The sequence below is a fragment of the Fragaria vesca genome, linkage group LG6 (assembly GCF_000184155.1).
Source record: "Fragaria vesca subsp. vesca linkage group LG6, FraVesHawaii_1.0, whole genome shotgun sequence".
Taxonomy (NCBI): domain Eukaryota; kingdom Viridiplantae; phylum Streptophyta; class Magnoliopsida; order Rosales; family Rosaceae; genus Fragaria; species Fragaria vesca.
Genome location: NC_020496.1, coordinates 37851641 through 37864415, shown reverse-complemented (window position 1 = coordinate 37864415; position 12775 = coordinate 37851641). Strand labels below are relative to the sequence as shown.

Sequence of the window (12775 nt, the reverse complement as noted above, 5' to 3'; positions counted from 1 at the left end):
GGTGATGAGTTGTTTCGGTTAGGTTTTGTTATTACAATGGCAAGAGTAAAGCTTGAAATGAGAGGTGGATATTCTTGTCTGACCAGGGATTAAGGGATCATGTGTTTATTTCCGCTGCTTAATTTGGCAACTGCTTTTATTAGACCAACTAATATTAGTCATGAACTAGGGCCTTTCGTTGTTTCTTACTTTTTGTTGTTTCTTAATTTTCTTAATTACTGTCTATTAGTTGTCTAGAAGATATACCTTCGAATGTTTAATATAATTGGGGTAATTTTGGAGGTTGAATGATTAGGCCCTCACGGACTTTTCTACTATACATATGTGTATAACATACATTAAACCGTGAGCCGTCCGATCGTTTTGAATTTTGAATTGCTAAACGATCAGACACCTCGCTCACGTATTCACCTTTCTTTGTGTACACCAAACATAGGCCTCAACTTTTCGAACAAATGATGCCTTAATGTATGTAACGAGTTGTGTACACCAAACATAGGCCTCAACTTTACGAACAAATGATGCCTTAATGTAACGAGTAAACAGCAAGATATTTTAAAAGTTTCATTTGAATTCGGATTACAAATACGTACATGATAATAAAATTCAAGGAAAATGATATTTCGCACCTGTTTATGATTGATTATATTTCGCATTACTGGACTGGTTTCATGTCGTTCGAAAAGCATAGATGAAGCTACTAGTTTCATCACTTGTGCGTGGTAGCAACCTCATCGGAGCATCTTTCAAATTGATTAGGTGTTTTAGTACACTCGTTACGTACGTTAATTTTAGATCTTAGAAAAGGTTTCCATCAAGCTTAAATTTATGGATTCACTTTAGCTCTTAATCACTTAGAAAGTGATTTTTCATGGACACTCTCAATATATACCATTCAAATTCATTTCACTCGCATATCAAGCTAGTTGCTAGGTCATTATATACAAGTGCCGGCAAGATCTTACAAGAAAAAGAAAAGAGAGAGAGAGAGTCTCCTCACAACAAGAATATAGAGCAAAGGCCACACCACACAAAGAGTGTAGCCTTTAGAGGTGTTGCAATCCACACTTGTGTGGTAATTTTTTCCTCATCTCCTCTAATACTCACACTTGCCACACATTACAAAAAATGCAACACCTCTAGGCCTACGCTCTATATTCTTGTTGTGCTTCTGCTTTGTGCTTACTTCCTTTGCATACATATATAGTGAATTAAATTTGCTATATATTACCTTAATTTCATTTGGAAACTTTGATGAAGCCAAAAACCTTCAGTATATGCTCGTTTTCACATTTTACAAAGCAGATACAGACTTGTGTGCTAAATTTCTTTGTTGTTGTAGTGATAAAATATGGACTCCATTTGAAGAGCAACCTTATATAATAGACATCATGCATGGTGTGAGTTCGGCTATTAATTTCGATCTCTTTGGAGTTGGTTGCTTCAAAGGTTTCTCTTTGTAATAGTCTTTTAGCATCAAAAAAAAAAAAAAAAAAAAAAAAAAAAAAACAATCATGCATGGTCAATTCAAGTTCCTAGATATATAACTCTGCGTATGATAATTAGCTGTAAATCCTAAACCAAATCCCAGTTGCTTTCTGTTGACACAAATTAAGGAGTACTCTTTAAATGGTATTCTTGAGAACTCTACTTCTTAAAACGAAATTGACTTCATAGTTCTATTAACAGGAATCCCCTTTTGTCATGTAAATAATTGCATGAGATGACATGCATGTATATAAAGAACTGCGTGAGACGAAGAGTTATGAAATCGGTCGTCATTGCTAGCTAGCTAATCCTACTGATCTGAAGTAGCGGCAAAGGATATTGCCATGGAATTGGAAGCTGTCTTGGATGTTTGTAACCCTATACATCCGTTTGACAGAGCTCCTTGAAATACAGTGAAAAATTATGTTTTTCCTCCAATTTTTACTGGCAAATGATTTCAATTTTTATTTTATTTTATTTATTTATTTATTTTCAAAATTTCCTCAAAGTGTTCTTTTAGATGCACGAGGAAATCTTACTGTTACATATTGTCATACAGATTGTACAACACTGATTGAAATTTGCTTGTGTTACATTTCAAAAGAACAAGAATTCCCTTGTTACCTTTTCCCTTAAATTGAAGGAAGAATTTACTTTTGGGATACAACTATAATACAAGTCCAAGTGATATGAGGAATTGAGGATGATTGTAGATTTGTAGTTTATATGTGCTTCATTTTCTGGAGGGGCGACAGAGTTGTCAATGGGGGTGAACATTTTGCCAGTAAAAAGTGAGTAGAAACATTAATAGCAGGCTGCAGGCTGATCCAACCTGTGTAAATCCAAAAATATGCAGATGAAAGTTTACTTATTTATTCATGGTTTATTTTATTTTGTTGGTATCGCAAATGTGAACAGTTGATTGTTGGAATCTAGAATAAAGCTTACCGCATTATAAGTAGAACAATACAGTGAAACCAATTGAAAAACATGTACATTTTACTGATTTTAGACGAGTTTGAGGTTTGAACCAACAACGCTGCATGCAGCCTGCTTTCAAGGCCAAAAATTTCAAAACAAAACACTCACCCCCACCTGCAAAGCACGTGCACACAACTCCTATTAGGGGATGCATGCATGGCATACCGCACTGTACTACATTTACAATATGCTCAATCAGAAAAAAAAAGATTGATCAATATGACAATTTATTGTATTGCAAAATGAACATTTACATGTACGTGTGAGGTCTGCAATGAGACCCATGTTTATTTGTTCGTAATGCTAACTAGGTGAGCCAAATCTGTAGTAAATTTCTATAGTTTAAAGCCTACCATCCCTCCGAATCTCAGATATGATGCTCTTAAAAAGAAAGAAGGAGCCAGGCTTTGGAAAAAAAGGGAGTTGCTAGAAGATTACTTAGTGTCCTTTCTTGCCAGGCTTAGCTGGTCCCTCCCTGGTTAAAGGTTTTCCAGTTTTGACGCCTGGTTTGGTAGCGGTAGTGCCTGGTCCTTTGGTAGCGGTGGCGCCTGGTTTGGTAGCGGCGGCGCCTGGTCCTTTAGTAGCAGGTTTGGTGGGTTTAGCTAACTTGATAGTTGGTTCCATGTGCTTATGCTTCTTGTCATGGGATCCCTTGTCATGGCTTGGCTTGGGTGCGCCTGCATGTCCCTTGTCATGATGCCCTTCATGCTTGCCTGCTGCTTTCTCAGCTGCAACCCCAGCAATAGCAATGAAGAGGAGAGCAAGAACGATCATCTCGCGGCGTGCCATCTTTATGTTTTTGTGTGTTGTAACTTTGCTTTGGAAGGAATGTGGAAGATGTGCTAATGAAGATGTAATGGAAGGGACGAAGATGGATGGAAAGAGAATCAGATTTATAGTGCTCTAGGGAGCAAAGAAAGGGCGGAGCCCGTGGTTGGGTTTACATGACCTATTGTTAGAAAATAAAGAAGAGCCTCTCATATTCATAGGATTTGGAGGAAGCCATTTGAGAGTTACTAAATATCAAGAACGGGAACTTTTATTTTTAGAAATAAGATGGATTCGGACCAAAGTCTAGGTTTGTTTGACATTTGACACTGAAATCAATATCATCGATAATAAATTTGAAATAACATTTTGTCTAAGAAAATCATCTTTTCAAAAAAAAAAAATCAGTCTTGAAAAGCGCTAGCGCAACCAAAACAATAATATTTTTCAAGATGTTTTTTCGGGCAGCAATAAAACCATCTTTGTTTTGGGCAGCAAAACCAAGATTTTAGGATGGAGTTTGCTGCCCAAGATTTTGCTGCCTAAAACAATAAAACCAAAATAAAGTCAGTTTTGCTGCCCAAAACAACATTTTGAAAAGCCGCTCCTGGGATTGGAGTTATTATGTTGGGTGATTTCAATAATATTCTTCATCTTATTGAGGGGGGCATGAAAAAAAAAATGTGTGAACGATTAGATCGTGCTGTAGCTAATACTTATGCTTATTGTTCTTTTCCTCATACGTCTTTGGTTAATTTACCCATATATGGTTCTGATCATGGTCCTATTTTGCTGTCCTTGTTTCGTAAATTGCATAGCCTTCAAAGGCCTTATAGACTAGAGACTATCTGGTTATCTCATCAAGATTTTCCAACTTTGGTTCAGAACACATGGGATACTCCCATTTCTGGAAATCCTTGTGAGAATGTAATTGCCAAAATCCAGGCGTTTCAATATACTACTCGAAATTTGAACAAAACAGATTTTGGTAATCTTTTCCATAAAATGGCTACCATTCATACCCACTTTCAATATTTTGCTTCACTACCTTCATTGTCTCATACACAACAACTTCAAGTTTGTCAACTTACTATAAAACTTGAAGCACTTGGTAAACAGGAGGAACTATTTTGGGCTCAAAGAGCCAAAGCCAAACGGCTACAACTTGGGGACAAAAATAATAAGTTGGGTAAAATATTGTATAGTTCTTATAGTTTGAAGTCGACATTTCTTCAGTCATTGTTGTTTTATTTTAATCTGAATGATCTTTAAAGTAACGATTTTTCATCTAAATGGTCATTCTGTCAATTTTCTCAGTTAAATTGCTGACGTGGCCGTTAAAAATTACAATGTCTTTAACGGCCACGAAAATATTCTAACAGAAAAAATTGATGGAAAGATCATTTAGATGAAAAATCATGATTTTAAGGACCATTCAGATTAAAATAAAACCACAAGGACTGAACAGATGTCGACTTCAAACCACAAGGACTAAACAAATTTCAATTCTAATAAGTTCTACCAAATGCATGCTACTATTCGACATAAACGAAACCAGATTCTTCGTTTAAAAGATGAATCTAGGTTTTGGACTGCTGATCAAAACCATTTTGTTCACATTTTGGTCAGTTCTTTTTCCAAACGTTTTACTAATGTTTCTACTATTTCCCATACTGCTCTAAATCATTTCACTGGGGTAATCCCTACTTGCATTATTGATGCTGATAATCAGTCTCTTATTGCACCTGTAACTATGATGGAGATTTTTCAAGCTGTTAAAGACATTAGTCCTTTAAAGGCTCTGGCCCTGATGGCATTAATGCTAAACATTATCAAATGATTTGGCCTCATGTCAAGGATCACTTACATTATTTTGTTGGTAACTTCCCTTCCTTTCCGGTGGTATTAGGCAAGGCGATCCTGTGAGACCCCGTAAATATTTAAAGAGCTAAAGTTGGATAGTTTGACATTTAAAACTGTTATCTCGTGAAGTGTATCGGAAAGTCGGAAAGTTTTTCAGATATATTAAAAAAGAAATATTTATGTTTAGAGATAATGAAGTACGTTTTGTGATGTGTCCGTGGTAATTCTCATGAACATTTTCGGACATGTGAACCATTTATTTCGTATTTCGGAAATAAAGGAATTTGGTTTAAGTGAAAGAAAACTCAGCATGCGATCTAGACCATATAATAAGCACCATTTGATCTCAACCGTTGGTTTTGAGTATATATATACAGTTGCGTTCTGAAATTAAATATACAGTTGCGCTCTGAAATTAAAGTGTGAAGTTCCTTATTTTACTCAATTTTTCGTCATATTTTCATATCTCCATCGTTCAGATTATTGATACTAATGTATAGATCATTCCTACAACATTTCATCAAGATTGATGATTATTTGGGTACTGAATTAGATCAAATCAATGAACAGACCATAAATTTATCTAACCACAACTATTTGTGTAAATAACGATTATAAAAACTCAAACGATCATCAAATTAGATGAAACTTTGCAGAAATGATCTATGCATAAGGTTCTAGAAACTAAACGGTAGAGATGAGGAAATATGACGAAAAAGTGAGTCAAATAAGGAACTTCACACTTTAATTTCAGAGCGAAGCTTTGTTCTGGATAGGTGTGTGTGTGTGTGTGTGTGTGTGTGTGTGTGTGTGTGTGTGTGTGTGTGTGTGTGTGTGTGTGTGTGTGTGTTCCTCCTGGTGTTAGCAAGGGAAGTATTCTCAGAGTTGCTGGAGAGGGAGATGCTGGACCGAGAGGGTAGGTGTTTGAATTTACGTTTTGTTTGGATAGATCATTGAACAAACTTCCATGTTACTGGTGTTTAAGCTATGATATTTCCATTATAGGCTACATGTTCTTGTGATATCAAGCTCTGAAACTAATGTCTGTTGCTGTATCCTGACATTTCAGTGCTGTTATGTCTAATCACCACCCATATTTTAAACTTTGGTATTTACAAAGACATCCCTTAACATAAAATTCTTTGGTTCCGTAATATGGATTAACTTCTTATTGATCATTGAGTGAATATTGCATTAACTTCTTATTCAACGAGCATGCTGGATAACTTCAGTCATCTATAAAGTTTAATACTGATTATTAATCCAAAAAAGAAAAAGAAAAAAAATCATGTGAAGTTGATTAGAGACTTCTTCATCTTGTTTCTTTAGATTATTTCTCTATATCTTTTTCCTGCTCCCCTTGTTCTCTTAGAATATTTATGTTATATGGATATATGTATCTGTGCTTTTTGACGATTGCATCTAGGTGTCAATTTTCATATTTTATTAAATGTGTCTTATTCAAATTTGTTATGTTACTAAAGTTGCCTTATTCCAGTACTCATAATATTGCTTTCAATCCTCGGGGGGAATAGTTAGTAGTTTTTTTCTTATTCCTGAGAGAATCAGTAAATATATCCTGTGATTCTGTACCTATAATTTCGTCATTTGTGTCATATATAGCACGGTTTAGAATCAAGTGTTGATTTTGATTTTCCATCAGGGGCCCTCCCGGGGATCTTTATGTATATCTTGATGTTGAAGAAATAGAAGGAATTCGAAGAGATGGGATTAATCTCTCTTCAACAGTATCCATAAGCTATCTGGACGCCATATTGGGAACTGTTGTTCAGGTAAAGTTTTGATTGGATTATTCATGCTCAGATTTTAGTTCAGATTATATCCATCATCAAAGTTATCTTTATGTTATTTTGTTTTGGATAGTTTAAAATTATCTGCAACAACGTTCTGGTAATCTTGTTCATGATGCTTCTTGCTCACACAGTGATTGCTCCTTTCACTATGTCACATGCTTATTGTGCTTCTGCACTTTCCGGACCAAATAGTTTATTGTATCTGTCTGAGCTTTCAGAATCGAAATTCTTTTACTGGACTAACTTGATTGTATGGATGTGTAGTGATTACCATGTTTGTTTTGGTACATGTTCTCTTTACTGCCTTTTCCTCACGCGTGTATCTGGCATGACCACTGATGGAGGTTCTGGCATGAGTAACAGGTTAAAACAGTTGAAGGATTAACAACACTACAAATTCCACCGGGTACCCAACCAGGTGATATTCTAGTCCTGGCCAAAAAAGGAGTACCAAAGATAAACAAGCCATCTATTCGTGGTGACCATGTGTTTACAATAAAAGTAGCCATACCGAATCGTATCAGGTAACAGTTCCCTCTATTTTGTATAGGGTACGTAGCTGAAGTGTCACTTCTTCATTTCCCTTCCCCTATCCTTTTCCTAGTTCAGTTCACTGTTAGTCTATAACGTGTTTCAAGTATTTTTTTGGCGTATGTTCTGTAGAACCATATAAGCTGTGCTTGTGATAGAACAGTAGAACATCCTTATGACAGTAGAAGACACTAACATGCTAGAAAGATAGATTTCAATTAAACAGAACTACTTTGTCGAGACTTTGATCTGTACAGAATATATGGAAGTAGCTTCCAAAGTCCAAACGATACTTAAACCTCAGAAACAAAAGGACAATTAAAGAGAGAATAAAACTGTTGAAAGGCAGAGGGGTCTGTTCACCTGCATACTTGGTTGTGCTGTGCAGAAAATAAAAAATATGTACTGAAATCGGGGAGAGGGGAGTAGAGGGAGGAAAGATATATGCGGTTAAACCTGGTAATGTTGTAAGCTGTAAACAATGGACACCACTAGTGGAATTTAACCCCAGATTTTCTTTTCATGTAGTGTCAAGGAACGTGAATTGCTTGAAGAACTTGCTTTACTCAGTAATACTACCGCCAGCCGTTCACGTACTCGACCCAAGACTCAGCCAGTTGGTAAGTGCTCACTTTTACCGTATGAGGATGTGCTCTTTGTTTGTGCATATATGAGCACTCATCCTGAGAGATTTCAAATCCCTTGGTAAACATATATAAATTTTGAAACTCAGGGTGAGTGGATATAGATGATATGCATGGCAGAACTTTTCTTTCAGATTAGGTATATAAATTTATCTGACTTGAATTCTTCTCTTCATTCTGCAGCAAAGACTCAAACTGAGGTGGGAACTGTTGCAGATGAAACAGTGGAAGAAGAAGATTCGAGTGACCCATGGAAGAAGTTAAAAGACTTTGCGGGGTAAGCTCACTCATCTCTGTCATCTGTCATATACTCCCTACTTAGTATAGTCGTCAATTACCAAGTGTAAACTGTAACTCTAATCAAAGGAAAAAAATCCGTTGCTTACCAATTTCCTAGAGCTGTTATGTACTTATGTTAGAAAATTGGGATATACATACACATGCATAGACGGTAGCCTTTGATTGAATAGCAAGCTCTTGTGCGTTGTGATGCTATATCGTTTTCACGAACGGTACTATGTCATTGGTTGGATACCATTTTTGTTTTTTATCTTTGCTATTCAGTGCAGTTGACCCTTAAAGATGTTGGAATTTTCAGGTCTGTTGCAAATGGTGCTTTAAAATGGCTGAGAGATAACCTCTAGTCCGGTATCAGTCAACTACAATATAAGCACTAGATACTTTTCTTCTTCTCAGACTCCCTTCAGGAATGGTCTTGAACGAGCCTTGCAGTCATCTATTCTGCTTTTTACCCTTACCAAATTGGACAACATGTAGTTAGGTATTATATTATTTGTTGAACTTGTATCTCAACATTTTACCAAATTAATGATCAACAATGACATGCCGCATTTCATTTAGCGATTTGTATCACCTACACAAATAGTGGGGTTTGGGGGTGAACTTGTTAGTGTAAATTTCATTTTCTCAGAGAGATTTATGCAAATCCTTACCCTGATTTGTTTCTCTAATATAGGGTTTTATTTGTAAACACAGTTACCTTTGAATTTTTAGAAAGTTTTCATAGAACTAGTAATTATACCATTGATTTTTGGAGGATTGGTCTGATACCAAACTGAAATGAAACATACAGGGAGAAATGAAAAAGGATGAAGTAAAGAATACTACTGAGCCTTCAGAAATGAAACTCGAACAAATAGAACGTTTTTTTGGGTAATAGAACAAATAGAACAGGAAGAGGATGAAAGGCAAAGAATCTAAGGAAAAGCAACAATTGAGGCCAAGGAGCAAGGAATAACTTCGATTCGCCATTGCCGTGACCAAGTGGTTATGCTAGCACTGCCTTGGAAACATTCTTCAACCTCATCACTATAAAGCTGTTTGGGGAAGATTATGTTAATACCACAAGCCCAACCCCTAGTTTGTTTCCTTTCTGATTGTATCGTTCTCGTTTCAAATTTCTTCCCTTGTTTCCACCACAAGTACTTCAACTTCTGATGGCTGAAGCACTCGTTTCTGTTCTCCTAGAACAACTGGCTTCAATCATCCATCAACAGGTAGAAAAACATGTGACATTGGTTGTGAATGTTGAGAAAGATGTTGAAAATCTCACCCACAATTTTCGAGCAATAGGGGCTGTGCTCAAAGATGCAGAGGAGAGGCAAGTGAAAGAGGCTTCTGTAAAGTTGTGGCTGGATGATTTAAAGGACGTGTCCAACGAGATGGAGGATGTGTTGGATGATTGGAACACTGGAATTCTGAGGCTACATATTGAGAAACAAGAGAAAGAAGAAAGTGGAAATGCTGTTGATACGACTAAGAAGAAGGTACGTCTATGCATTCATACTGCTTTCTTTTGTTCTGGCAAAGTTAGTCGAGTTATTTATCGTCACGACATTGCTCAAAAGATTAAAGATCTTAATGAAAGGTTAGCAACAATTGCTAATTGGAGCCAGAATCTTAACTTTCAGTACACAAAAAGTGGTACTAAGCATGTCGAGCGACAAAAGACTACTTCTTTTGTTGATCAAACATTTGGTCGGGTAGATGAAAAGGAATTGTTGGTGGCTAAGTTGTTGAGTAAGAGCAATCCTGAAGGGCAGAGCTCTCTTGTCATCCCTATTGTAGGGATGGGTGGAATTGGGAAAACAACACTTTCCCAACTAGCCTATAATGATGATAGGGTTAAGGCCAATTTCACAAAACAAATTTGGGTTTGTGTCTCGGAGCCATTTGATGAGCTCAACATAGCCAAAGACATCATTGGACAGCTTGATGGAAATGTCAATTCCATTTCGAGTAACCTAGAAGCTTACTTCCAGTGTGTGCGCAAGTCTATTGAGGGGGAAAAGTTTCTCCTCGTCTTAGACGATGTGTGGAACGAGGATTATGGGAAGTGGGAAAAGTTGAAGATAGTTTTACAGAAGGGTGATGTAGGTAGTAAAATAGTAGTCACTACACGAAAAGAAGAAGTGGCTGGGATGATGGGAGCAGCTGATAACACAATCAATTTGAAGGTGTTGAGTGACGAAAATTGTTGGTTATTGTTCAATAGAATTGCCTTTACCGATAGAAATCAAGATGAATGTAAAATTTTAGACCCTATTGGTAGAGAAATTGTAAAGAAGTGCAAAGGGTTGCCTCTTGTTGCCAAGACCTTAGGTGGTCTCATGAGGGTTAAGAAAACAAAGAAAGAATGGCAAGATGTTTTGAGTAATGAAATCTGGGAGTTGGATACACTGTTTGGGCAACCAGTTTCTCAACAAGTTTTTCAACCGCTGTTACTAAGTTATTATGATTTAGATCCAATAATCAAACGTTGTCTCTTATATTGTGGTACTTTCCCAAAAAACCATATAATTGACAAAAATGATTTGATTGAGTTGTGGATGTCACAAAGTTATTTTGGTTCAATTAGGAATACCGAAAAGACAACAGTAGACATTGGAGAATCATATTTCAGTAACTTAGTAACGCGGTATTTCTTTCAAGATTTTGTGAAAGATAAATTTGGAAAAATTAAAAGGTGCAAAATGCATGACATTGTGCACGACTTCCTTCAGTTTTTGACCAAGAATGAATGTTCAGTCTTGGATGTCCAAGGTAAAACCAATGTAGAGGTACCAGTGAGGAATAAGATTCGCCATTTAACCATAACGTCTGCACGCGATGGTCCATTTTCTGTTTCTTTTGATAGTCGCGGAAGTTTAAGGACACTTGCAACTTTTAGTTGTCAAATTACTAGTCTCAACCAAGAGTTTGTTTCGCAACTAAAATGCGTGAGGACCTTGAATTTGAGTAATAATCGTGTCGAAGAGCTTCCCGAGAAGGTTGGCGGGTTGGTGCACTTGAGGTATTTGGATTTGTCTTGCAACAATTGGAAGAGATTACCCGACACTTTGTGTAACTTGATCAATTTGGAAACCTTGAGACTTGAAAAGTGCCGAGGTCTCGAAGAGTTACCCGAGGGCATGGGAAAGCTGACCAACTTGCGGCATCTCCGTGTTAAGAATAGTAATGCTCTGAAGTTGCCGAAATCAATTGCCAAGCTGACGAGTCTACAGACTCTGGATCAAGTTAATATATTTCACGATGGCTCCAAGGCAAGTGACCTGAGAAACATGGATCAGCTTCAGGGGAAGCTTGAAGTATGCTGGTGGAAGCCAGTGAATGATGCCGCCAAGAAATATGCGGAGCAAGTAAACTTGGTGAACAAGAAACACCTTGTTTCTTTGACACTAAGCTTATGGGATGCGGAAAGAGACAGTATCATCCAGGAAGAAATACTGAACGCGTTGCAGCCAAATCCAAATCTGGAAGCTTTAAAGATCGCATGGTACAGTGGCACCACATTGTGCCCCAGATGGTTGAACGTGTCATTACATAATTTGAAACACCTTGCTTTCCATGCATGCTATGGGTGTGAATTTCTTCCTCTTCTAGTTTTGGGGAAATTGGTGTCCCTTGAAATACTGCGATTTCGCAAGATGCGGAAATTGAAAAAGGTAGGACATGCCCTCGAATCATCCTCATCTTCATCATCATCACTTGAAGTCACTTTGTTCCCAAAGCTGAAGAAATTGGTGTTCGTCGGCCTGGAAGAGTGGGAGGAGTGGGAAGGAATGCCAGCTGGGTTGAGTGAAGATTCTCTTGCAAGTATTAAGGTAATGCCAGACCTTTCTACATTAGAGATTGAAAACTGTTACAAGCTGAAGACACTGCCAGACTTCCTTTGGAAGACCCCGCTCCAGAATTTGAGCATCAATAGAAGCAGGATTCTCAGAGAAGGCATGGAGTGGCACAAGATCTCTCACATCCCAAACATCAAAATTGATCATGTCATCCCATCTCGTCTTATTGTTGATTAGAATGACTACTTTTCTTATGTTTTGGTTTTGTTCCAAAGAGATGGGTTTCCCTATTCTTCTTTTATTTTTTCGTTTAGGTTTTTTTACTTTCTAGTACTATTTGTAATTTTTTTGATTTATTTAAATAAAATCCAGGCATGGGGCTAAGCCTCCCAGCTAGGCTGGGTTCCAAACCCTTAAAAAAAAAAAAATGTCATCCCATCTCGTCTGCCGCTTCATCTCTCTGGTAATTGAGCTCCCATTTCCTACTTTCTTTCTGTTTCTCATTTTGTTTCCTTCAATATGGACTTCCCTTGATACTAAGTGATTCTCTTTGGTAATTAGCTCACAAAAGATACAAGTGAGGCATCTTTACACA

At 37.2% G+C, this 12775-nt stretch overlaps 2 protein-coding genes across 2 annotated transcripts; both read left to right on the top strand.

Moving 5' to 3' along the window:
• The first annotated feature begins 5807 nt into the window (after window positions 1-5807).
• LOC101310057 (chaperone protein DnaJ-like) lies at window positions 5808-8860 on the top strand. Its single transcript, XM_004306347.1, has 7 exons — window positions 5808-5818; window positions 6764-6893; window positions 6985-7164; window positions 7278-7438; window positions 7974-8065; window positions 8273-8366; window positions 8688-8860. Exons 1-7 carry the CDS (start codon window positions 5808-5810, stop codon window positions 8731-8733), a joined length of 714 nt encoding a protein of 237 aa, XP_004306395.1. The 3' UTR covers window positions 8734-8860.
• Window positions 8861-9546: 686 nt separating this feature from the next.
• On the top strand, window positions 9547-12417 carry LOC101309765 (putative disease resistance protein RGA3-like). The gene has a single exon (XM_004306346.1). The coding sequence runs from the start codon at window positions 9547-9549 to the stop codon at window positions 12415-12417; it is 2871 nt and encodes a 956-aa protein (XP_004306394.1).
• Window positions 12418-12775: the final 358 nt, after the last annotated feature.